The sequence below is a fragment of the Electrophorus electricus genome, unplaced genomic scaffold (genome assembly GCF_041902795.1).
Source record: "Electrophorus electricus isolate QZ-2024a unplaced genomic scaffold, ASM4190279v1 Scaffold82, whole genome shotgun sequence".
In the NCBI taxonomy this organism is placed as follows: domain Eukaryota; kingdom Metazoa; phylum Chordata; class Actinopteri; order Gymnotiformes; family Gymnotidae; genus Electrophorus; species Electrophorus electricus.
In genome coordinates, this window is record NW_027658799.1 from 103584 (window position 1) to 126733 (window position 23150).

Genomic DNA, 23150 nt, shown 5'->3' on the forward strand with positions numbered 1-23150 from the left:
CAAGCTAGAAGGTGGAACAGGTGTGGGGTTGTGTGTAAGTGAAGGAATGTAGAGCCGAACGAAGAGCCTTTCTAAAGAACATACATAAAGTGCAAGAGAGAAAATGTTTTATTTACATTTTCATTTTAGCAAAGTTGGAGCTTGATTCACACTCCACACCCACTACGGTTGCAGGGAAGACCCATCGTGCTGCAAATACATAAAGCACATTCATCAAAATGACAACACTTGCGATACATTTCACAAACGCAATGCAAATACATAAAGCACATTCATCAAAATGACAACACAACCCGGTGCAAATTCAGAAAACACATGCAACTTCAAAAATGCTTCAAATCCATTCCCAACACAACAGAAGTGCTGTTTCCAGAGGACACAGAGGCGATTGGACTTCAATGAGACCAGCGGGAAGCAACAACAACCAAGTGAAAAGTACGTTTTTAGGTTACCATGGTTTTATCATGGCTGGCTATTCGTGCTATACATTCTAGCGTATTTATTTATGCTAGGTTGTACATATCGCAGCCTTACAAACGCTGATATAAATCCCATTTAACACAATTCAGGTTCTGTCTAAATACCTGCCTACTATTTTACAGAATAGTATTCAATCTAAAGAGATGCTGCATAATACAACTCTGGTTTCTGGATAAATACCTACAATTAAGAGTGTTTTGTATGTATCTATAAGCATTACACTTCAGATAAGATAAGAACAAGATAGTTGGCCAGCATAACCAATGACCAAACTGGTTGCCCAGTATAATCAGATTGAGATTTGACCAGTATGACCCAACTGCTCAATCATACTGGTTGAATAGCTTGGTCAAGTTGTTTATGCTGCTGGACCTGCTGTCCAGTTGGAAATTGTGGCTAAACCATCAAACCTGAAACAAAACGTAGCTTTTGCTAGTCTACCAGTTTAATCAGATGATTTAATAGCATAAAGTACATCTATTGCCTGGATGTCCAGCTTTTCAACTATCTTGACCATCATTGACCAGATTAGATCATCTGACACCAGAAAATTATCTAGATTTTGTAGCTAGGGCTGTAGCATGCCTATTACGGAGGTCCACAGTTTATCATAGATATATACAGATCTATTCTAACAGTGCAAAAGTAATGATAGAAAAGTAATAACAATTTAGGTATTTAAAAAAACCCATTAGAATTCATGAAACAGAATGTCCCCACAATCTGCACATCCTAAAGGCATCACCTGTTCATTGCAGCATGTTTGGTCAGCGCACTCTCATATTAAATGCTACATACACTTACAGAGCATTATATTTCCATTTTCTTCTGTTTTCAGCTCATATTGTTTTGTCCTTTCTGTTGTTTCAGATACTAGAGTATACTACTTGCTCAAAGACTAAAGCTAACAGTATGTGTGTGAAAAATAGGTGGTGTTGAGGTAACTAAAAGAATGTTTACAGGAAAAGAGGCTTAACTAAACTTTAATTTTACTAAATCTAGGCCTATATTCTTAAAGCTTCTCAAAGCATGAGTGCTAACCTAAGGTGATATTTTTGTCTCATCTACAACACTGACAAACAAATCCTAGATAAGCATTGAGAAGCTTTATGTACATGCACCCCAATTAAAGCATAATTAAATGCTTATTGTAAAATTATTAATGAAAATTGTGACAACATTTAAGGCTCCAGGTCGTAAGAGGAAATGTGATAAAAACCACAAATCAAGTGGAATGGTGGAAATGAAGTCAGACAGCGACAAACCAAAACAGTTCAATGATATACAGTGTATTGTACAATAGACAGTATGATATTTATATATATATATATATATATATATATATATATATATATATATATATATATATATATATATATATATATATATATATATATATATAAGAGACAGTGTAACACTGGATTATAACGTCAGGAGTGACACAGGCCAAAATAACTCACTAAACCTAAACAGACAAAAGAAAAATACACATACAACTACACTACGTGGAAAACACAGAGCAAACCCACCCCCCAAACAAAATGGCAGTCACTTCCTACTTACCAGTGAAACACAACAAAGGGAACAAAGTGGAACATATACAAATACACAACGGCAAAAACAAACTGCTAGTGCAAAGTCAACATGGGAAGCAAAGTCATACACTAAGCCAACCATCAACACTGCTAACAAACAACTCAAGAGAACATCTCTCTCTTCCTCTAGCTTCTTCCCTCTTTTATTTCTCCTCAGGGTGGGCAGAGTCTTGTCTCCTGATTTTCTGCAAACATGAAACTCTGTAATGGAATCTAGAAGTGGATCTAGAATGGAACACACACACACACACACACACACACACACACACACACACACACACATTTACATTTACGGCATTTAGCAGACGCTCTTATCCAGAGCAACTTACAAAAGTGCTTTGTCATTTACTCATAGAATATATCCAAGTACAGTACAGTAGTTTAGAATCAGACATACCAATGAACTAGAATACTGTAGAATACAGGGATGAATGCTAATAACTAGAAGTACAAAATACATAAGGTCTATCTTAAACAATGATAAGTGCTATAAACAATAAGTGCTAGAGTTTGTTAAACAACATAAACAATACCCTACAAAAAGTATTAATTTAGTCAGTCAATATGGGAGCAGTGTCAGTTGTCCTTTAAATATTCTGCAAATAGATGGGTCTTCAGTCTGCATTTGAAGACTGCAAGGGACTCTGCTGTCCGGACAGGAAGTGGGAGTTCATGCCACCATCTTGGAGCCAAGACAGAAAATAGTCTCGATGCTTGTCATCCATGAGACCTGAAGCAAGGTATTTCAAGCCGAGCCGTACTTGAGGTTCGAATTACTCGAGGTATAGATTGGGCTTTGACCATTGACCTCATGTATGAAGGGGCTGGTCGATTTTTGGCTTTGTAGGCAAGCATCAAGGTTTTAAATCTGATGCGTGCAGCTACAGGAAGCCAGTGAAGAAAGCGCAGCAGTGGCGTAATGTGTGAACTTCGGAAGATTGAAGACCAGTCGTGCTGCTGCATTCTGGACAACTTGTAGAGCTTTGATGGCTCTTAGAGGAAGACCAGCAAGTAGCAAGTTGCAGTAGTCTGGCTTTGAGATCACAAGAGACTGCACAAGCACCTGGGTAGCTTCCTGTGAGAGAAAGGGTCGAATCCATCATATGTTACAAAGGAGGAATCTCCAAGACCGGGTTAGATTAGAAACGAGTTCAAAACGACAACTGGTTGTCCAAAGTTACGCCCAGGCTACAGGCAGCTTCGAATGGTGATACTAGGGAGTTCTCAAAGGAAACAGTGAGGTCATGGTAAGGGTTGGGAGTACCTGGGATGAACAGAAGCTCGGTTTTACTGGGGTTGAGCTTCAAGTGGTGGGCTATCATCCATGACGCAATGTCAGTCAAACATGCTGAGATACATCTGGAGACCTGCATGTCAGAGGGTGGAAAAGAAAGAAATAATTGAGTGTTATCAGCATAGCAGTGGTAGGAGAAACCATGAGAAGATGTTACATCACCAAGATAATGAGTATACAAAGAGAAGAGAAGGGGGCCTAATACTGAGCCTTGTGGAACACCAGTGGAGAGTCTACATGGTTTGGATGTGGATCCTCTCCATGTCACCTGTGCCGGTTTGTAGCCAGACTGGTTGGGATCATGCAGCTGGTTCTGGGTGAAAAAAAGAATTGATTATAAACTGCTTTAAAGGGCTTTTGAGAGAAAAGAGAGAAGTGATACCAGTCTGTAGTTGGTAACACTGAAGCTGTCAAGTGTGGCCTTCTTGAGGATTGGTACCACCCTGGCGGTTTTGAATGCAGTAGGCACGCATCCAGAAGATAAGGAGTTGTTGATGATGAAAGAGATGAAAGGAAGCAGATCTCTTGCGATTGTCTGGAACAGAGGATCCAGCAGACATGTAGTCAGATTGCAGGAAGTGAGGAGTTGAAGAATTTAATCTGAGGAAAGAGGAGAAAAATAGGTCAGAGAGTTGGATGTTGGGGAATATATGTTGGTTGGAAGAGTGGGCACAGAGGAAAAGGACTGGCGGATTGCTGCAACCTTCTCCTCAAAGAAGGTGATAAAATCCTCCAGAGTAAGAGTAAGAGGAAGGAGGGGGAGGGGGAGGATTAAGGAGAGAAGAAAAAATAGTGAAGAGCTTGCGTGGATCAGATGCTGATGATTTGAAATTCTCTCTGTAGTAGGATGACTTTGCAGATGTTACTTCCAGTGAGAACTTGGAAAGGAGAGACTTGTATGAGCTGAGGTCTGAATCTACGTGAGATTTCCTCCACCGCCTCTCTGCAGTCCTTCGTTCTCTCCTGTGGCAGCGAAGTGTTTCTGTTAGCCAGGGGGCAGGTGGGGAGGACTTAGCAAGTCTAGAGGAGAGAGGGCACAGAAGATTCATTAACGAGGAGAGTGTAGAAATGAAAGAATTTGTAACTGTATCCAAAGAGAGAGAAGACAGAGAGTCAGGGTGAGGAAGGGTGGACAAAACAGTAGAAGTAAGGGAAGAGGGAGTTATGGAGTGCAGATTGTGATGGAGGAAGGAGGAACATGTTGGAGAGGACAGGATGGAAAGAGAAGGAAGGGAGAGAGAGAAGGATAGAAAGTGATGGTCCGAGAGGTGGAGGGGGGTGACTGATGTCCGATGTTGTGGTGGTACAGGTGAAGATCAGGTCCAGAACATTGGCCGCTTTGTGGGTCGGAGGAGAGTGGTTGAGGGTGAGGTCAAATGCTGTCAACAGTGGAAGCTTGTCTTATGGATACACACACACACACACCCACACACACACCAAACGAACACAGGACACAACAATTGAAAAAAATATGCTTTTTTCTCTTATGGTTAGTGTTTTTCAGTAATACTCACACGAATGCTTTATTGTCCAAGACAGGAGAGATTATGCTCTCCTGTCAGTCAAGAAATGCAAAGTAAACATTCACTGAGCCTCCTAAAGCTAGGTTGCCTTCATATTACTGGGCTTTCCAGAAAAAAGATTGATTAATACTTTGGTTCCACAGCCAATATAATTTATATATATAAAGTAGAAAGCATATGTAGATTTTTCATATGCGCTTTTACTTTGTTTAAAAAAGAAGGACGATAGGTTAAAAAGATAAAATATTGTGCAGTAACCATAACTCTATTAACACGGTCACTCAGGGTTAACACAGTTCGCCACACAGGGGCGACGTCTGCGTTGAAATACCTTTAAATATAATTGACTTGAATATCAGTTGTCCTTCACTCTGGCAATGGTCATTTTCATGTGTCTTACTTGTCCGTTTTATGCTTATTCATATCCCCCAAAAGTCTGTTTAGACAAGCGGTACGTTTAAGCTCTTTCGTATCTTTACGCACCGCATGTCTTGTCTTAAACTGGTTGTTTTTCCACAGCCAATAGTTTGACGCTTTATCGTGGACGTTGAGCCAAAGCCATCATTTAGGGCCAGCCGACGTTTATCTGTCTAAAACGGTATCTGAAGAGAGAGTCTAGCTAACTGGAATATGTCCACTCTTTTGAAGAAAAATCATGGACAACAAGAAGATGGAAACAGATGGCGGAAAAGAAATCATATCTGCTTATATACACGCAGTGTCCCCGATAATAAAAAAAAAAGGTCAACGTGAAACAACAAGTAGTTAAATGCAATAATTCAGATGGGCAGAGATGAACACCACCACTGGAGAAACATGAGGGTCGTGGCTGACAGAAACTCCACCAGTTAAATTAATAAAAACAACAAAAGTATTAAGTAAGTACCGATATTAAATCACTGTTAGAAATGTAACTGTTCGGGCAACCAATGGAGCGCAATGAGTTTCCTAGTTGTACCTGGTTTTGTGATCGCTAATGGCGAACGTTTTCTGCTAGCTAGCTATTTCTATTAGCTCGCTAGTTAGCTCTATATTAGCTAGCAAAAGTCAATCTATACCATCAAACCTGTACGTTTAAGCAACACCACATAAGTAGCCATCTATATCACTATAAATGGCACCTTTCCAAAGAATGAAACAAAGTAGCTAATTAATCTTCGCTATCTTGTTAATAGCGACATAATTGTATGGAAATGCAGAGTTTCAGTAGCTAGTTGGCGCTATAGCTTGCTAGCTACGAAGCCGCCGTCTTAGGATGTCAAACCCAGACTTGCTAGTGGGATGCTTTTTCCAGAGCACCATGTCACAAGGCCAAAATGATGATAACCAAGTGGCTCGGTGAACAAAACATTGACATTTTTGGTCCATGGCCAGGAAACTCCCCAGATCTTAGTCCCATTGAGAACCTGTGGTCTCTCCTCAAAAGTGCAGGGGACATGTAGAGTATGTCAACAGTACAATCCCAAACCTGCAATTAAGGTGGCACCCGGTAAGTATCCGTTGTCATTAACACCAGGGGAAGAGATAGTAATTGACTACACAGACATGGTGGACTCAGCACAGGGGTACACGTACGTGGCCAAAATCTGTGCACAGACAAAATTAAATTTGGTTGACACCTTCCCTTTGGCATTAATGCAAATGAGATGTTCAGTAAATGCAACAACTGGTTTTACCCCTTTTGAATTGCAGACAGGTCGAGGACTTCCAGGACCCCAGGGACCCTTAACAATAAATGAGAAAACAAAGACATCTCACACACACATCATACTTTAATGAATTGCAAAGTATCGTTTCAGCTTTCTCCACGCAGGAGGGGGACCGGACAGGGAGCAGACAAACCCAGACGATACCCGTTAGGGACTGGGTGCTGCTGAGAGTCATCAAGAGAAAATGGAGTGAGCCGAGGTGGACAGGTCCATTCCAGGTGACAGAAAGAACCAGCCACGCCGTACGCCTGAAGGGTAAAGGGGAAACGTGGTTTCATCTGAGCCAGTGCGCCGCCGCAGAGTCACCGCAGAGGAGTCTGCAAGAGACAGCGAGGGACCTTGCTGAAACATCACCTAACTCATGAGTGTCATTTTACTGGTAGCTTTAGGGGTCCACCTTAAGACTCAGGTGTCCATTACATGGTATAGTAAACTATGGTTAGAAAAGCATGTTTAAATGACGGTGGGAGTGATTTATCACACTGTAACCTGACTTAACCTACACATGTATTCCCACCTTTGTGTTCCTCAGCATCCATTCATATTTCAAATAAAAATGATGACACCCCTCTATGGGTTCATAATATTTCTTTATAGCAATTCATCAAAAGCTAATATCAGTTCCACATATCACAACAGAAAACAGATCTCCAAACAAATCTTGGTGTAAACTACCATATGAAAATTTACTGGGTCCCTTTGCTTTCGTGTCTACCTACACTTGATACAGCATGATTAGGATCTCAGAGAGCGTTACAGTTAGTAATGGAACTACAGGAGCCACAGGAAGTATGCTATTATTGGAGTGAGAGAGAGGGCAGGAGAGAGAGAGAGAATGTGAAAGAGAAATGGGACAGCACAGGACGCTTGCAGTCTGGAGAGATGGGAACAGAAACTAGCCAAAGGAAAAAATATGTAATAATACTTTTGGCATAGCAGGAATCACACTCTGATATGCCACTGGAAAAAAGATTTTTAAAAGGCATTAAAAGGGATAAAAGGCTCTTGGATATGATACATGGACTATACATCAAACATTTTGCACATCTCTTATTATGTATGTGTCTGTATAAGAAAAGATGATTAAAAGACTAAATGAATAAAAAAGATGATTAAATACAGGCTGAGTTTGTAATAATAACAATGCTTGCTAGGATTAGCAATACAAAGACAAATAATCTGGAGAAATGCAAACATTCTAGGGAAACTGGACCAATAAGAATATGGACCTCATTAATCTGGATGGAGTAAAAATAACCACGTCTATCGCTAATCACAAAATGGAATGCATTATTCCATACTGATTATAAATGTGCATTTAACCTTCATTTTGCTGTCCAGGAAGCCATCTGAACCTTGACAACCTGCATATGGAATATGCATTAAGATTATGAAAAAAAAAAGACTTAAATAGCCTGAGGAATGGGTGAATATAGGTCCTTGAGTGGTCCAAACACAGTTTTGAGAAAGGAAAGCATGTTGCTGGAAACCATTTCTGGCATAATAATAATAAAAAAAAAACAATCATTTTAATGAAGAGGGAAATTGCATTTGTTCCAGGGTATGTGCTGTCTGTACTCTCTGGACAACTGAAGAGCAACTGACAAAAACATTCTCTTCCCAGCTGCTGCATCCATGTATAAAATATTAAGGCCAGCAGACTTAAAATGACATGTTTCTCAATATGGACATGTGTAAAAGAGCTGTAATAAAAGAACTGCATCTTTCATCGAATTTTGCTGTGGTATATTCTGTTCAATTAGAAGGATTTAGTTAAACCACTCTGGTTTTTTTGTCCCCTGCCACCAACATCCCTTGCTGTGGGGGAGTGGCTGGTGTGGAGAAGCATGACGAAGCATTGTTTACTTTGAATCATGTGTCCAGAGTTACACATCACTTCACCCAGCATATTTTTTTAAATTGCAAAAAATTGTAGGGGGAATTGTGATGTTCATGGTAACGTAGAGTGTGCTTCACACTGCATATTAGAAAATTACTGCACCTTTTTTTGTCCTGTATCATATGACTTGCTATGTGGGTGTGTGTGTGTGTGTGTGTGTGTGTGTGTGTGTGTGTGTGTGTGTGTGTGTGTGTGTGTGTGTGTGTGTGTGTGTGTGTGTGTGTGTGTGTGTGTGAGTGAGTGTGTGAGTGAGTGAGTGTGTGAGAGAGAGATTTATCATAGTCTGGCTCCACATGAATAAGTACATAAAGGCTAAATTACTGTGCTGGAAAATGGAATCAGTCCACCAACATTTTAATTGCTTTAATATAGAAGACAATATGAACATCAAAAAATTCTGATTATTTGAGTGCTTTGTATCCTCAGAAATAATTGCACATAAAGCACAGTTTAATCAGTCTAGTGGTTAACAAATCTTGCTACCAAATGATGCCAAGTTACCTCTTACTTTTATTCACTTTAAATGTGGCCTGGTACAAAAGAGGGTAAGAGATTGTGAAGTTGAACTGACCTGAGAATGGTTATCTCTGTTCTAGCTGTACTCTGCTGTGATCACCTTTTCTTTCCAGAGGTCAGTTAGCTGAATGAAGCTTGGTTTGAATGAATTTCATTGGGCAACTGTGCTTATGACTGCAAGGAGCACTGTAGGGCATCCCAGGTGACAAATATCTGGAAATCAGCAGTGAATAATGAAATGCTTAGGTAAGACTGGTCATCACTGCAAAGAACACCAGACATGGCATGAAATGTCTTCCAAATTTGGATCTACTGACAAATTGGTTTCTTAGCTGCAATATTCAGAATTTCTTCTTGCTTTCTGGGCTTAAGGAGGATGCAGTGGCCACTGTTTGTCATCCATTTCCAAATGCTTTTTGGGACTATGCACTAGTATGAAAGCATGCATTAAAGCTTGAATGTATGATTTCCTCAACCTGGGCTTTCTTGAAAGCTATAACAATGAATGATGCAACATTGCACAGCCAGTGCTATGGCTTCTCCTGTTTCCAAGGCAACAGCTTACAATGCACATGGTGGTCATGCACCACCTTACATGAGTCCTAAAAATAAAAGCACTACAAAAGGCTGCAGACCCCCAGTGTAGCCTTGCGTCTGCTGTGCTCATTAAAGTCTATGAAACCTTGTTTGATCAGGACCAATAGTAATTTTTCATCAGCTTACACTAATGGTCTTTGTAATGATGAGCGTTAATGATTAGAGGGGGTATCTCCCTCAATTATAGAGTGGATGAACTCTTGTTATGCAATTGATTAATTGACAGAGGTGCTGCAAGTTCAGGAGCCTCTCAGTTGGAAAGGTGTAGGAAATACTGCAGTCAGCAAGGTATCAGCAAGCACTTAGAGTGCCAGAGAGTCTAAGAATAGAAGCTGTTTTTTTCTTGGCCTTCTGTTTTTCAGTGTGGCAGCATCGCTGAAAGGTCAAGATGTTGTTTTAGCACACAGAACCACCTTTGAGTAACACAAGACAAAGAACGTGTCTTTTCTGAGAAGCGTGTAAAGAGAAAGCAATCACTTGCTAAAGCCTGCCCAAAAAACAATAGCATCGATCAGGGCTCTGCTCTGCTTCAGACAGGACTAGGGGAAAATGCTCTGACAGATGTGGTGATCATAGAGGGGAGACAATTGCATAACTATAAAGCAGTTAATGGATTGAATATTTAAATTACTGCTTTCATGTGCAAGTGGGTCCACCCAAAGTAGCTGATTAAAGCTTTTGGTGGACCTACGGTCTTTCCATTGTCTCTGCATAGCCATGAAAGCCACTAACCATTCACATTATATAAAATGATTCTTGGGAAGTTGAAGGTTCTGGGTGGTTGTATTTCTACAAGCCTTATTAAGTGTCACTATAAAATATCACAGGAGAAATGCTGATGAAATGCCAGGATCAGATTTAGCCTTGGCCTAAATGAACCAATCTTGTCATGGCATATTTGTTGTCATGTTGTGGCAAATCTTGGCCTAAATGTGTCTGCTAAACATTAAGGCTATATATCCAAAATCTGGGCAAGCAGCCAGATCTCTCTACATCTCTCTCTTGCGATCTCTCTCTCATACAAAACACATGTACACATGCATTCTATCACTGGCTGTTTCATAAACCCCCAGACAGTTTCTATCCTCTTACAGGTCAATTCGGAAGCATCTCCAGCAGAATATCAAGAAAGAGGTTGAATGAGACTCCAGGTACACTCTGTCACTTCCAGCGCAATCACATATTTTTTATGACTTTGGAATGTGTGTTGCGGTCATTTTTAGACATCTTTTATTGTGCAAAAACGGAAGGGTTGGCACAATGAAATTGGAGTTCCATGTAAATGGTTGTGTGTATTATTGTGAAAATTAAGTAAAAGTAACAAGAACAAGACAGACCAAAACTCAGCTCAACATTAAAATCCAATGATATTGTTTATTATAGAACAGTTAGTTCTTTGATTAGACGATAGAGATTTCATGAGTGCTGATATAGAGTATAATGGTACTCTGCTTTACAAGTGCATTTTATTAACCCTTAATTACAATTGTTATCTATCTTAGATTGTAACATTTGCTGTTATCTCATCAGAGTCACGTCATCAAATGATTTGTCAACAGACTCATATTTTTCTGTTTGCACAATAAATGGGAACATGCAGATAAATGTACATTATAAAAGTAGCCGGCCTGTGGTAACATAAACCTCCACAAAGTAGCAACCTATGGGAAAATGTTTGTGTTGTTTGGTGACAGTTCAGTACCAGTCCATTTGCGGAGCTATTTGTGTTGACAGAACCAAATAAATTAGTAAATAAACAAACAAATCATAACATATTGTAGATTATTAGTGTTAACTAATAAATGGCACTTGTGGAACTGTTGTATAAAAGCAATATCACATGTGATATTGTTTGATTTAATCTCTGGCAGAACTGGCAGAACAATAAAGGCTAAGTAAAACAATCCACACCCACCTCTTGTAACTTCTAACAAAACTCAACCTCTTCCCAGTGAGTGACTAAAATGACAATGCAGGGATTTCCAGGATTACAAGGCTTATCAGGGGAGCAAATCAAATACTATAGGCACAACTATATAACATAATCTACCACAGGCACCACCCCTCATCGTATGGATACTGTATAGCAGAATATGGATATGATTATAAGTGTTAATAGAAGTGCCATATAGTAGACTCAGAAGATCCTAATTATTCATCACACTCTCCAGTATATATTTCACTTTTCCCAGTCCTTTTACACAGGGATTCACCTTGACTTATAATTGTGCGTTGCACATGCTTTTCATACATGTGCCAAAAAAGGTAACACCTTGTGTTTCTGTTTGTCAGGGCTCCTTTATCACATAAAACCAGGTTGCGCTGGGTTATCTTATTTCAGACAATGGGCTGCGTGCTGCTAAGGCTTTTTCATGAGATTAAAGGCACTAATGCTTCAGATTGCAGTCATAATTCACAGAGGCCCTTGCGGTTGTGAGTTACAGCTCAACAGAAGTCACTGTGCCACTTTTGCCAGTTACTGAGCCTTTTTGGAAGTGTATGCTGGAGGTTTCTTGCTTCTTGGGGAGGTTACTGTTTCTTTGTTCTGAGCATGATGTCAAGACAACATTATCTTATCCATTGTACAACTTTCAAGTTCTAAAATGTCAGATTGACCCCTTTTTTGTTTCAGTTCATGACAGACATCAGCTGTAAGCATTTATAAACATAGGCAATTTCCTGAGATAGTGAAAAATAAAAATAGAAAAATAGATAGACTGTTTGTAAATGAGAATGTCCTAAAATCTAATCTGAGCTCCCCAGAGTATGAGCAATAATTATTTTCAAATAGCATTTTATTTCAGTTCATTCCTTTTAAGAATGAAAGTCTGTGCATTCAGGTAGTGGAAATCAGGGGTAAAATCAGTGGCAGTTTGATCTGCAGTGATAGAGGTGCCTCAATGATCTACAGTGATCATCTTCACACATTTTCAAACAGAAGAATGTGTAGCTGCAGTAGTCTTGACAGTTTGCCAGTTACACTCTGATGTGAATTGACAATGTTTAGGGACAGCTGCCAACATCCACATTTTTAGAATGAATTCTCTTGTTTAGCAAGGGAATTTTGTTGAAGAAACTTTGTACCACAATGATGTGATTATTTTTTATTGAAAGGAACACAGAAATAAATGTCACACTGGAGTAGTGTGTATAAAGCAAAAATAATTTATCAGTCATTGCACAGCTTATACTGTGGGTGTCAATACATATAAGGACCTAAAGGTTAAGGCTGAATCTAAGGATATTGTGCTGGATGGCGTGTCAAAGAAAAGGGTTACACAAGGGAGTATGCCATACTAACAATGACCAATTTTCTATATGATCTAACAGGAATATATATATATAAGAAGTGAAAATAAGAATCAGTAACTACAACAGATAGCACCCTTTTACAAAATATTTTTCATATCACAGAAAGGAACTACTAGATTGTATCTCATAAAATTAATACATTTTGGATATATAAATTAAATTTGTTGTATAATCATGTTGTGATTATCCTGTTCCATGTATTTAATTTTTTTAATTAATTCCAGTATTTAATTTTTTACCATACTGATGTCATGACCAAAATAGACTTCTATATCATTAATTTTTTAAACAATAAACCATAAAACATCACATGAAGCGTGTTATTCTTGAAAACATTTAAATTTTTTTATTCCAGTTAAAGAAAAAATACTTGGTCAGTCCAGTGCATGGCCCAGCTGACAGCCAAATGTATACACAACATCTTAGCAAAGTCTGCACAGGCTCAACTCCATTATCCTTGTTGATAATATGGCTACAACCATATTTACTTGCTAAACTCCACCTGTCCTCCAGCACTAATGCACCTCAAATGACAGCAGCTTGTGGGCATCATAACTCTAAGCATAACTCATAACACATCAAACAGAATTGGCAAAGCACTTCTCAGCATCTCTGCAGACAGCAAGTGTTGAATATATCAGATTGGCTTCCTAGAGTGCTGCTGAGGTCATTCTGTTCTGATTCTGAGTTCAGCTTCATGCCATAAGTCAGTGACCCCTTGTGTGCTCACAGTCTGTTTAAATAGCACCTTGGCAATAAGTGTCACAGAACGCTCATCTCCCGCGAGTCATGTGGTTTGGCCCGCCACGTACAGTTGGGAGGATCCCACACCTGGACCTTGTCCTGTCTGTGTATTTAAGCTGTTTGATGTACTTGGTCTTGTCTGCAATGCTGTGGACCTGTGCTTTGCTGGCATCTTTGCTGAACACACACAACAAGAGAGAAAATGTAAGGATTGGTTTATTGTAATAAAAAGAAATTGAATGTGGTTACAATAAATTTAAAACAACAACAACAACAACAACAACAACAACATAATCACCATCAAAAAGTAGAAAGATTAAAGCAGTTTCAATAGGAACTCATGTTTTTTGCTTTGATTGTTTAAAAATTCACCTGCTGACAATCTGAGGTTGACGGTTTATAGAGGAGGCATACCTCATTCCACCGCAAGGGATATAGCGCCTGCCTCGAGCTGAAGGGGTATCCTGAGGCTTCTCACCCGGGACCTAAATCCACATCAGCATCACTGGGTGATGACTCTCCAGATAATGAAGACCAAATGTTCTTTCATACTTTGTTTCTAACTACTGGGTCTGGGACTGCACTGTGCAATATCTATACCTTACTGTAAATACAATATTTGAACTATTATAATGGGAGATCACAAACTATTTACTAGGAGACAACTGTATTGCCTCATCTTTTTGTACACTGACATCTTTAATATATGATTTTGGCTTAATATATTTGTTGTATATACATACTGCTGTGTACAATGTGTGGTGCCTTGCACTGCTCTGTACTTTAGTATTTGTTTAAAACATTTGTCTACCTTGTCAGCTCTGAGGTGGGTTTCACTAATACTGTGAATAAGTTTAGTGAATAAGCTTTGTTTAGTCAGTAAGCTTACAGCATAGTGGCTGAATGGAATTAAAAATCCTAATCATATATACAAATAGACACTGTGCTGAATTGTCACCTTGGATTTCAGAGTGAGGACAGTGGCCCTGATGGTGGGCAGGTCTTTGGTAGGGATGTACTTTTCCACCATCTTATCAAAGTCGTGATGAGACGACAGGAACAGTAGCATGCGGCGACCAAAGTACCTGAGACAAATAACAGCCCCGTTCCCATGAGAGAACCATGAGGGAGGAACTTAAGGGTGACTCACAGCACACCAACAAATTGTACCAGTCTACTACATTTACTACAATTAAGCAGAGTCCAATATTTATTAGTATATTTATTTTACCAGGACACAATTCCAGTTGCCAAGACACTCTGTGTCTAAAAAACTTCTATTACTCTACAATTTAGCTGCATTTGCTGACTTCAGAGTGTCATAGTTAGGAGACTAAAAGAATAAACCAAAAGATTACTATCTGGGCATGTGAAAAGCTTTGATAGTTTTCCATCTGATCCTGGTACCAACCTGGTTTCTTGGGAAGAGTCTTGCGCCAATTTGGAGACTGCAGGTAGAATTCGATTAGTCACACCTTTTGTCCCAGACAATAAGCGGTCAGCGCCAATCTTTTCTATCAAAGTAGCCAAATGCTGAGAAGTGCACTTTCTTACTGCAGCATTCAAATGACTTTTGAGGAGAACACAAACGAGAAAAGAGAAGGAAATATTTAAAGGCACTCAAAAAAGTATGACATAATAACAAATATGTAGTAATCTAGTCAATGTATACAGTGCAATGTTTAACTCTTTCATCTTTAAAGTAACTTAATACACTTATCTATGAACTAAAGGCATAATCAAATTATCCTATTCTATTTGATGGCTTTAAAAAAAATCTTTAAGAGGATAAATCAACAAAAATACTGTCCAATGCCAAAAAACATTTCGAAACACCAAAGGATAAGTGAAAATAATAGCAAACAGCAGCCAAAGCGCTCTCATTTGTTGGCCTCTTGACTGCTGCAGCTAGATGAAAGCTATAGCTGAAAGCTAACTGCAAGTTAACTGACCCGAGTCCTCCAGCGAGAAGAGCGTTCATGCTTCGGGTGGGGGTGCAGTTCTGCACCATGCAGTCCAGGGCTGTGTCCACATCCTGCCTAATAAAAGCATTGGACTCTCCTGCTTTGTGGAGGAGGACCTTGGCTGTAGCTTCCACCTCCTGGTCCATACTTTTCTGCAGGCCAGAGTACAACTCTCCCAAGGTCACCACCGCCACGCGTGACACTCCAGAGCGTAGGTTCTGAACCTGGGGGAAGGAAGACATTCCAGCTTGTGTTATGCCAAGAAATGGCTTCATCACTCATTATTACAGTTAAATATGGCATCTAAAATGCCCTTAGATGAAAATTATTTTTATAATAATTTCAAGCATTATACTAACTTTACTGAAAGATCTGTGTAGTTTTTGGCAGCAATGTCTCAATAACATAGGCTGATGGTGTATGACAAAAAATTTAATGGTATTATAGGTTAATTTTAGGAATCAGACAGATTCACAGGAAGTTACAAGGAGTCAGACGCAATAGTGAGCAGATATAGTCACTTACCTCTTGATTAAGAACAAGGCAGACATCATGAAGCCTACTACTAAGCACATCAGAGTGATACCGTGCTAAACTACGCATGAGTATCAGGCCATCAATCTTCTTCTCCCTGTATGAAAATATTGGACAAACACAAACTGTAAAAGTAGGTTATCATAACTGAAAAAAGATTATGAAAGAGGGGACAAAAGGAAAAAAGTGATAGTGATAAAATCACTTTACTAATTTCTAAGCATATGTATCATATATGCAGAAAATCATAAATTACTAAACTGTTTTACTTGACCCTAGCCAAATGCATCATAATTTTACAGGTATGAGATTTACCAGTCATCAGAGCTAAGCAGTCTGAAGCTCTGAGTGACAGCAAGGTCCGGTTTAGAGAACGGCCGCAAAGCCAGCTGCTCATGGGGATTCTTCCTGGGGGTTCCTGGTGTGAGTTCATCTAAAGAGGAATACCGCACCACAAACAAACTGACTACTTATTTTAGGGCTACCAGTTCAACTTTGTTTCAAATCAACTTGACTGCAAAACATAACATTATTCAAGATGGCCAACTACATTTAATGGCCTTGCACAGTATTTTTTCTCCTTACTCAAAATGTTGTATTAGCTGGAAGTATGTGATTATCTTCATACTTCTGCTTCAGTTCAGTAGTTATTGGGCATTGTAGAGTGCATAAAACAACCTCTAATTGTTTTATTTTTTCTATACCGCCTAACTTCTATTTAGGACTTACACTTTATGTGGTGTTATCTTTGATGTCACAGATAACACTAATTGACTATAGGGAATCATAAGCTATGTAATATTGCATATACATGAACTGTGAAATCAACTGACCCTACTACACTTCAATCACTGCACATAGCTCTTTTCAAGGAACAGAGATGACATGTACATACAAATGCTCAGTTTTTGTATACAAACGGGAAAAGGGTTACTCTACATTTTATTCCAGCAAACAAGACCAAATCAAGGTTGCTCAAATTTCTTTCTGGGGTCTAAGTGACACCCAATACAAGAGTTTGTAGCAAGCATTTTACTGTGAAATAATTTGCAAACTGAGCTCAATACAGCTCTAGATTTGCCTGCCGACTATAACTGAAACACAACACCTTTCCCCACACTTACTGGAGGTAATATTGATAAGTTAGTAAGTCTTTGATATTAATTAACAGCCATTGTTTTCATTCGACACTTTATTCAATACCGTAGCAAGTAATGGAAAATATAACAAAACGTTAGTACATGCAAACGTTTGCTAATTTTGTGCAATTTGGGTCAACAAATGTATTTTTTATAACGTTATGATACACCAACACTATTTGAAATTGCCACCAGTCTCTGCCTGTCCCATGTTTAGCTCTCTCCGTGCGTAGTCAAAGCCTGTTAGCTAGACCTGATTAACCAGCCGAATATACGCTAGTTAGCTAACGTTCCTTAATAGCTTTAATGTAAACATGATCAATATGTAATAAATGCACAGATGATATTGCTATAAATGTATTCTTAAAATACGAACTGTGGTGTCCTCTAATTGATTAGTCTATTTAAACACAGCAAGGATTCTGCTGTTGACCAAAATCCCTAATAGCTTTTCACACAGAGGCTGTCAATGAATCCTCTGAGGTCCACGCCCAAACAGCAGAATGGTAAAAGGACAACACTCTTTTTAATGTCGTTTTATGGTTTAAAAAAATGATAGTAGGAAGGTGACTGGAATATTTAACATTCTTTGGAATATATATGGTTGGTTTTTTTTTTGTTTTTTTGCATTTTTAAACAAACAACTGTGCAGGGCCTTTAAAACACAATTGTGTGATACAGCGTTTAGAGCAAATCTATTTACTCAAGAGCAGTGACCATGCATGAAGCGCAGAATAACAGGTGACACTCACCAGAGCAGTTTGAAAGGGGTGGACATGCTCTGTTCAGACTGGGGGCTTGTTGGCGTCGTGGCAGCATGCGTCTGGAAGGAGCCGTGGGAGGGCTGGGACGAATGAAACTTTTGACCAGGCTTCTGGGTGCGTGTGTGCTGTTGGGGCTCGAGGGCAAATCATCCAGGAGTTCAGCCTTCGTGGATGCTAGAACACTACCGTTGCGCTGCAAATCTGATGGGAAGGAGATTAACAGGCTATGGTGACTACAGAGCTTCCATGAGTCTCAGTAAGCACGAGGAGGAGCATTCATTGAGGTCAACCGTTACCTTTCAGAGATGCCGTGTCGTCTGAGCCCACGTCAAATGCCATGTGTCTAAAGTTCTGCTTCAATCGTTGCATGTTCTGCCACTCCCCCTGTATAGGCGGAACTTCTTGCTGCTCCAGACGATGTTGATGCATCTTAACCCTTGCAAACCTAAACGGCTTTACCCTCTCCAACAAATACACATACATGAATAACCACATAGCATCTCTATTCAAGACTGTCAATCAGAACCTGGAGGACCGGACTGAAATTATGCAACGTAGGAGTCAATTTGCATTAAAATCTTATCAAATCGTTATTTTATCAAAATTTTACTGTCAAACTGGCAACAAAGTCATTCCATATCAACAGCACATTCAAAAACCACTGCTGAAGTTAGGAAAGATTAAAGTAAAGGGAATCAATAAATATTAGCAGATTGTTCAATAAAACAAAATAAACATTGTCTCACCGCTGCTTTTTCTGGCTCAGTGCTTTCTTCCGAATCCATATGGCCAGCTGAAACAGCATGGCCATACACCCCAATCAGTGGCTCCCTGGGGGGTTTTCTTACCAACTCCTCCTGTTCTGGGGACAGAGTCACTCCAGGGTAGCAGGGAGCACCAGTGAAGCCAAAAACTCCTGTCATGGTGGTAAAAAAGTGTCAGTTTAAGGCAAAGCCACATCAACCTCTGTGTACTTCACATATGGAGAAACACACCAGTCAAAAGTGAAGGCAGCTGCATTACAATCACAGTAAACAGTTTACATTTTCATCCTGTAATTGGCATCCTTGTTACCAACTATCAAGTTCTTACTCAAAATGTGATTAGATATCACAAAGATATAACAAAGAATAACTGAAAGCAAGACATCCATTCCAGATTAAGTAGAGCTCATGTAAATGTGTGACCCAACAATGATTCAGTTTCTTTTTTTTTTTTAATTGAATCCTGAAATCTTACATTTCAATACAATTTGATATTTCAGTATGATTCATTTTTAATTCTGACACTGCTAAATACTGAAGAGCCAAAAATGCTTTGGCAGTTTCCCACTGAACAAAGACACATTTTCTAAGCAATGTAGCTATGCCCTCACCTGTTTTATCCCCCCATGAGCTGGGGTCCCTGTGACGAGGGATCGTATCTCGCTTGTTGGGCCATGTATTGGACATGGACAGTGAGGAGTTTGCATGGCATCTACGAGGCAGGGTGGGAGTCAGCTGCACTCCCGGAAGAGTGGCCAGAGGGTAGGAGGGCAGCAGAAAAGACCCGGGGGGGGGTGGATTGGAAGGAACTGAAAAGGTGCGCTCTACACTGGGGTTACCAGACAGCAAGCGGTTGGCTTTGGGCAAACCTGTATGGAAAAGAGCATCTATTCTCAAGAGAATCTTCCATGACTATTCATTTGGCAGCAAATAATGTTCAGTAGCTCCTTTCATTTGACACTCAGTGAGTGAAGTTTATGGTCAAGTGATGCCTTGATTCCAATTATTCTATTTAGCAATATTTTACAACAAAACAAATCTATTGCAAAAATTATGCAAATGTGCTATTTTCTACATTTTGTATATATAAATAAAGTAAAATCAACATCAACAAGTCACCTCTGTCAGAATCACTGAGATTAGCTGCTTTTAAAATATCTGGGTCCGCACCAAGGCTACCGCTTCGACAAAGTCTACCCACTGTCTCTCTTTTCCATCCTGGAGCATCGGGCTGGAAAGGCTCTACTGAATCTGGAGAATGAAACAGAAACAGGAAACTTGAGGACAATTTGAAGCATCAGCTCAGCATATGTAACTAATAGGCACACATCAGACTACAAATGCATACCAAAAAACAACTAAGCGGTAAACAAAAAGTGAGCAATAGCAATTTAGATTTTATAACTAAAGACTTTAACATAATTTTAAGAAAACTTAATCATATGGTTACATTGTTTACAGGAGACCTCTGTAGGCTCTTCTTGGATTTGAACAGTGCAGGTGGGATCTTTTATCAACAGACTGCAATAAAAGATTCAAGTCTAGTCTTGCCTGCAGTCTTATATTGTCAATGCCAACTAAAATAGGACTTGGTAAAAATCACAAATTCCTTACATCACACAGACCGCTGCAGCACACCAGAGCTCAACACTGGCCTTGTTTCACCCAGCATATTAAAGAAGCCATGTTATATAGATGATTGCGTTTGCAGCCATCTAGATGTGGTATCAGAAGCCAGCAAAGCAACATGACAATGTTTTGTTTGTTTGTTGGGGCGGGTTAAAATAATGACAAAGTGACAACTATAATCAATATACATGTATAGCCAGTATTATACTAAGCTTCTATATCAATGGTAGGAAGCATTATCATCCTAGGCTAAACAAAACTGCCCAACAAATAATGTGTTTCACCGTAAACCCACCCTGCATGTGGGTGGTCATGGTGCCCACTCTAGTGTGCTCTACTCAGTCATCTACAAACATATCACTGCTAAAATTAGTACTGGAGCATGAAATACACTCAAATTCAGACTTCCTCTAGTGTTTCTAATAAATACTACTCCCATGTTTCATAATCCACACACTGCTACATTGTGTTAATGCTTCGGTGTGGATTTTAGGATATTTTTCATGATGCCAAATTTTTTTTCCATAAAGTACAGGAATATTGAAAAGTACTGAAGAACGCCCATATTAATAGCAGCAGTCCGAATACTGATAGAAACCCACTTCAATGTATTCCATGTACTCATACACATTTAAAACTAAACAATGAGTTAACATTTTCATTTCATGTCTTGACCTACATGTTACAAGTCTGGGTGGCATGTTCAAGGACAAATGTCCAGATAAATTAACACACACACACACACGCACGCACGCACGCGCACGCACGCACGCACACACACACACACACTAATTAGCTAGATAATTAGCTGCTAATTTAAGGTGTGAAAATGAAAGCATGAGTAAAGGCAGAAACAGTAAAAGACACAAGAGACATGGGAATACAAATCAACATGTATTTATAGGTTGTATGTTGAAAACCTAGTAAGAAAATAGGACAAATCTAAAATAGAGGACACAAAGAGAAAACAAAGAGACATTTACTTACCAGAGTTTGTGCCACAGTTTTTCTGATTCAGCCTCAAGGAGGTAGTGAGATCTTCCACACTAAACTAAAGCAGCAACAACAAAAAACAGTCCCTTATTATTGAACATTTATAAGTAAGCATGTAGCAAACCATGATATTCCTTTTTTTAAATAGACATCTGTTCTGTTGTAGCTCAGTACACAATGCTTTCTTAACAAAAATGTACAGGACATTGTGCAATTTTATGCAACTAAATTACAATGAAAATAGTACTGAAACAGTTCAACATGAAAAATAATGGGGGTCATGTTATAAAAATGAAGTGACTCAAAACTTACATATTAGGCAAAACAGTTCAGGTCTGCAGAAGGGCAGTAATGTAAGAAGTAATGTTGATGGAAATTGGAATATGGAATAGAAAACAACTTGTAGCCTAACACAAATAAATAAGATTCACAGCTACATAAAGGAAAAAAAAGGTAAAGTAGCTTGTTGAGTTTGGAGCTGCATTCAAAATAGTACATTCTCTCATTTTTAACCTTATTTTTCCTTTTTTGTAATTCTGTGTGTGCATGTAAAATTAACTTCATGAGGTAATCACCCACCTTATCAGATAACTTTGCATTTGATGCACTGCAAGGCTGCTTGTTTACTAAACATGGGAGGAAAGACCTCTCCCAGGGTAGCTTGTTTTTCGCCTTCCTAGCGCTAACTACTCTCTTGTGTGACTGGAGGCCATCTGTAAGAGAACCAAAGCTGCCGTAGCCACTCAGTCGATCCGAATCTGGTTCTGTGTGGTGGCTCTGTGCACTGTTAACTTTCCCTCCATTAATAACCCAGTTCAGGTCAGCTCCAGAGCCAAACTGAGGTATTCGCCGTTGACCAGGCTTGGGGATGACCAGTGCGTATTCCACCATACCATCTGCAGACAATCGGGGGAGAATATGTCTGGCTCTTCGTGCCTGTACTGCAGCCATAAGTCCCTCCACATCTCCAGTGAAGTCCAACCTGTCAATGGCCTTCATGAGTAGCTGTTTTTTTCCTGTGTCAAGACAGCAGTCAAAAACAGCAAAGAGCTCCAGAGCAGCATGTCGGACCCTCTTTTTATTGTCTGCAAGATAAGGAGCCACTACAGAACACAGATTGGGGATATTGAAGTCTTTTCTGGGGTGTGTGAGCATAGCAGCTGTGATGATGTTGATGACATCTTCTCTGACTCTGGAATTTTTGTGCCTTAGCTGTCCTATTACAAGTTCCAAAACTTTCTGTGGACCTACAATCCTCATGAGGTGACGAAAAATATTCATGTACTCATTCCGGGGAACAGTCCGTGTGTCCCCCAAAGTTTTGAGGGCCACACATACAATCTGTTTATAATGTCTGTCCACGGCGTAGTCCAGGTTTTGAACCAGGAGGCTGATAACCTGTAAAGTGCCATACAAGACTTTGAAGTTTGTATCATCCAGAAGTCTACGTAAAAAATTGATGAATTCCACAATACTGTCAGAGGAAACGGTTTTCAAGTCCAGCTCTGAAATAATGTTCTTCAGCTCTTGTACCCCATTTGTTCGGCTCTGGTAGTTCTCGTGATCAAGGAGTTGTTCGTGTAACTCCGGCGATATTAGCGCATAAATCATCATTGATCAGACTCATTGATCCAATCACTGATTTGGAAAAGCAATATAGCCAGTTGGCTAGCTAGCGCACTTCAGCAGCGTG

The 23150-nt window shown here is 39.5% G+C and overlaps 1 protein-coding gene across 1 annotated transcript; it reads right to left on the reverse strand.

The window, feature by feature from the left end:
- Positions 1-13699: 13699 nt before the first annotated feature.
- On the reverse strand, positions 13700-23130 carry LOC145656579 (TOG array regulator of axonemal microtubules protein 1-like). Its single transcript, XM_081709739.1, has 15 exons — positions 22037-23130; positions 21452-21515; positions 19955-20086; positions 19370-19704; positions 19146-19158; positions 18820-18987; positions 18368-18538; positions 18060-18272; positions 16484-16601; positions 16160-16265; positions 15623-15858; positions 15082-15240; positions 14629-14755; positions 14043-14155; positions 13700-13847 (listed from the first exon to the last, which is right to left on the reverse strand). The coding sequence occupies exons 1-15, from the start codon at positions 23069-23071 to the stop codon at positions 13700-13702; spliced, it is 3138 nt and encodes a 1045-aa protein (XP_081565865.1). The 5' UTR covers positions 23072-23130.
- Between the last annotated feature and the right edge of the window lie 20 nt (positions 23131-23150).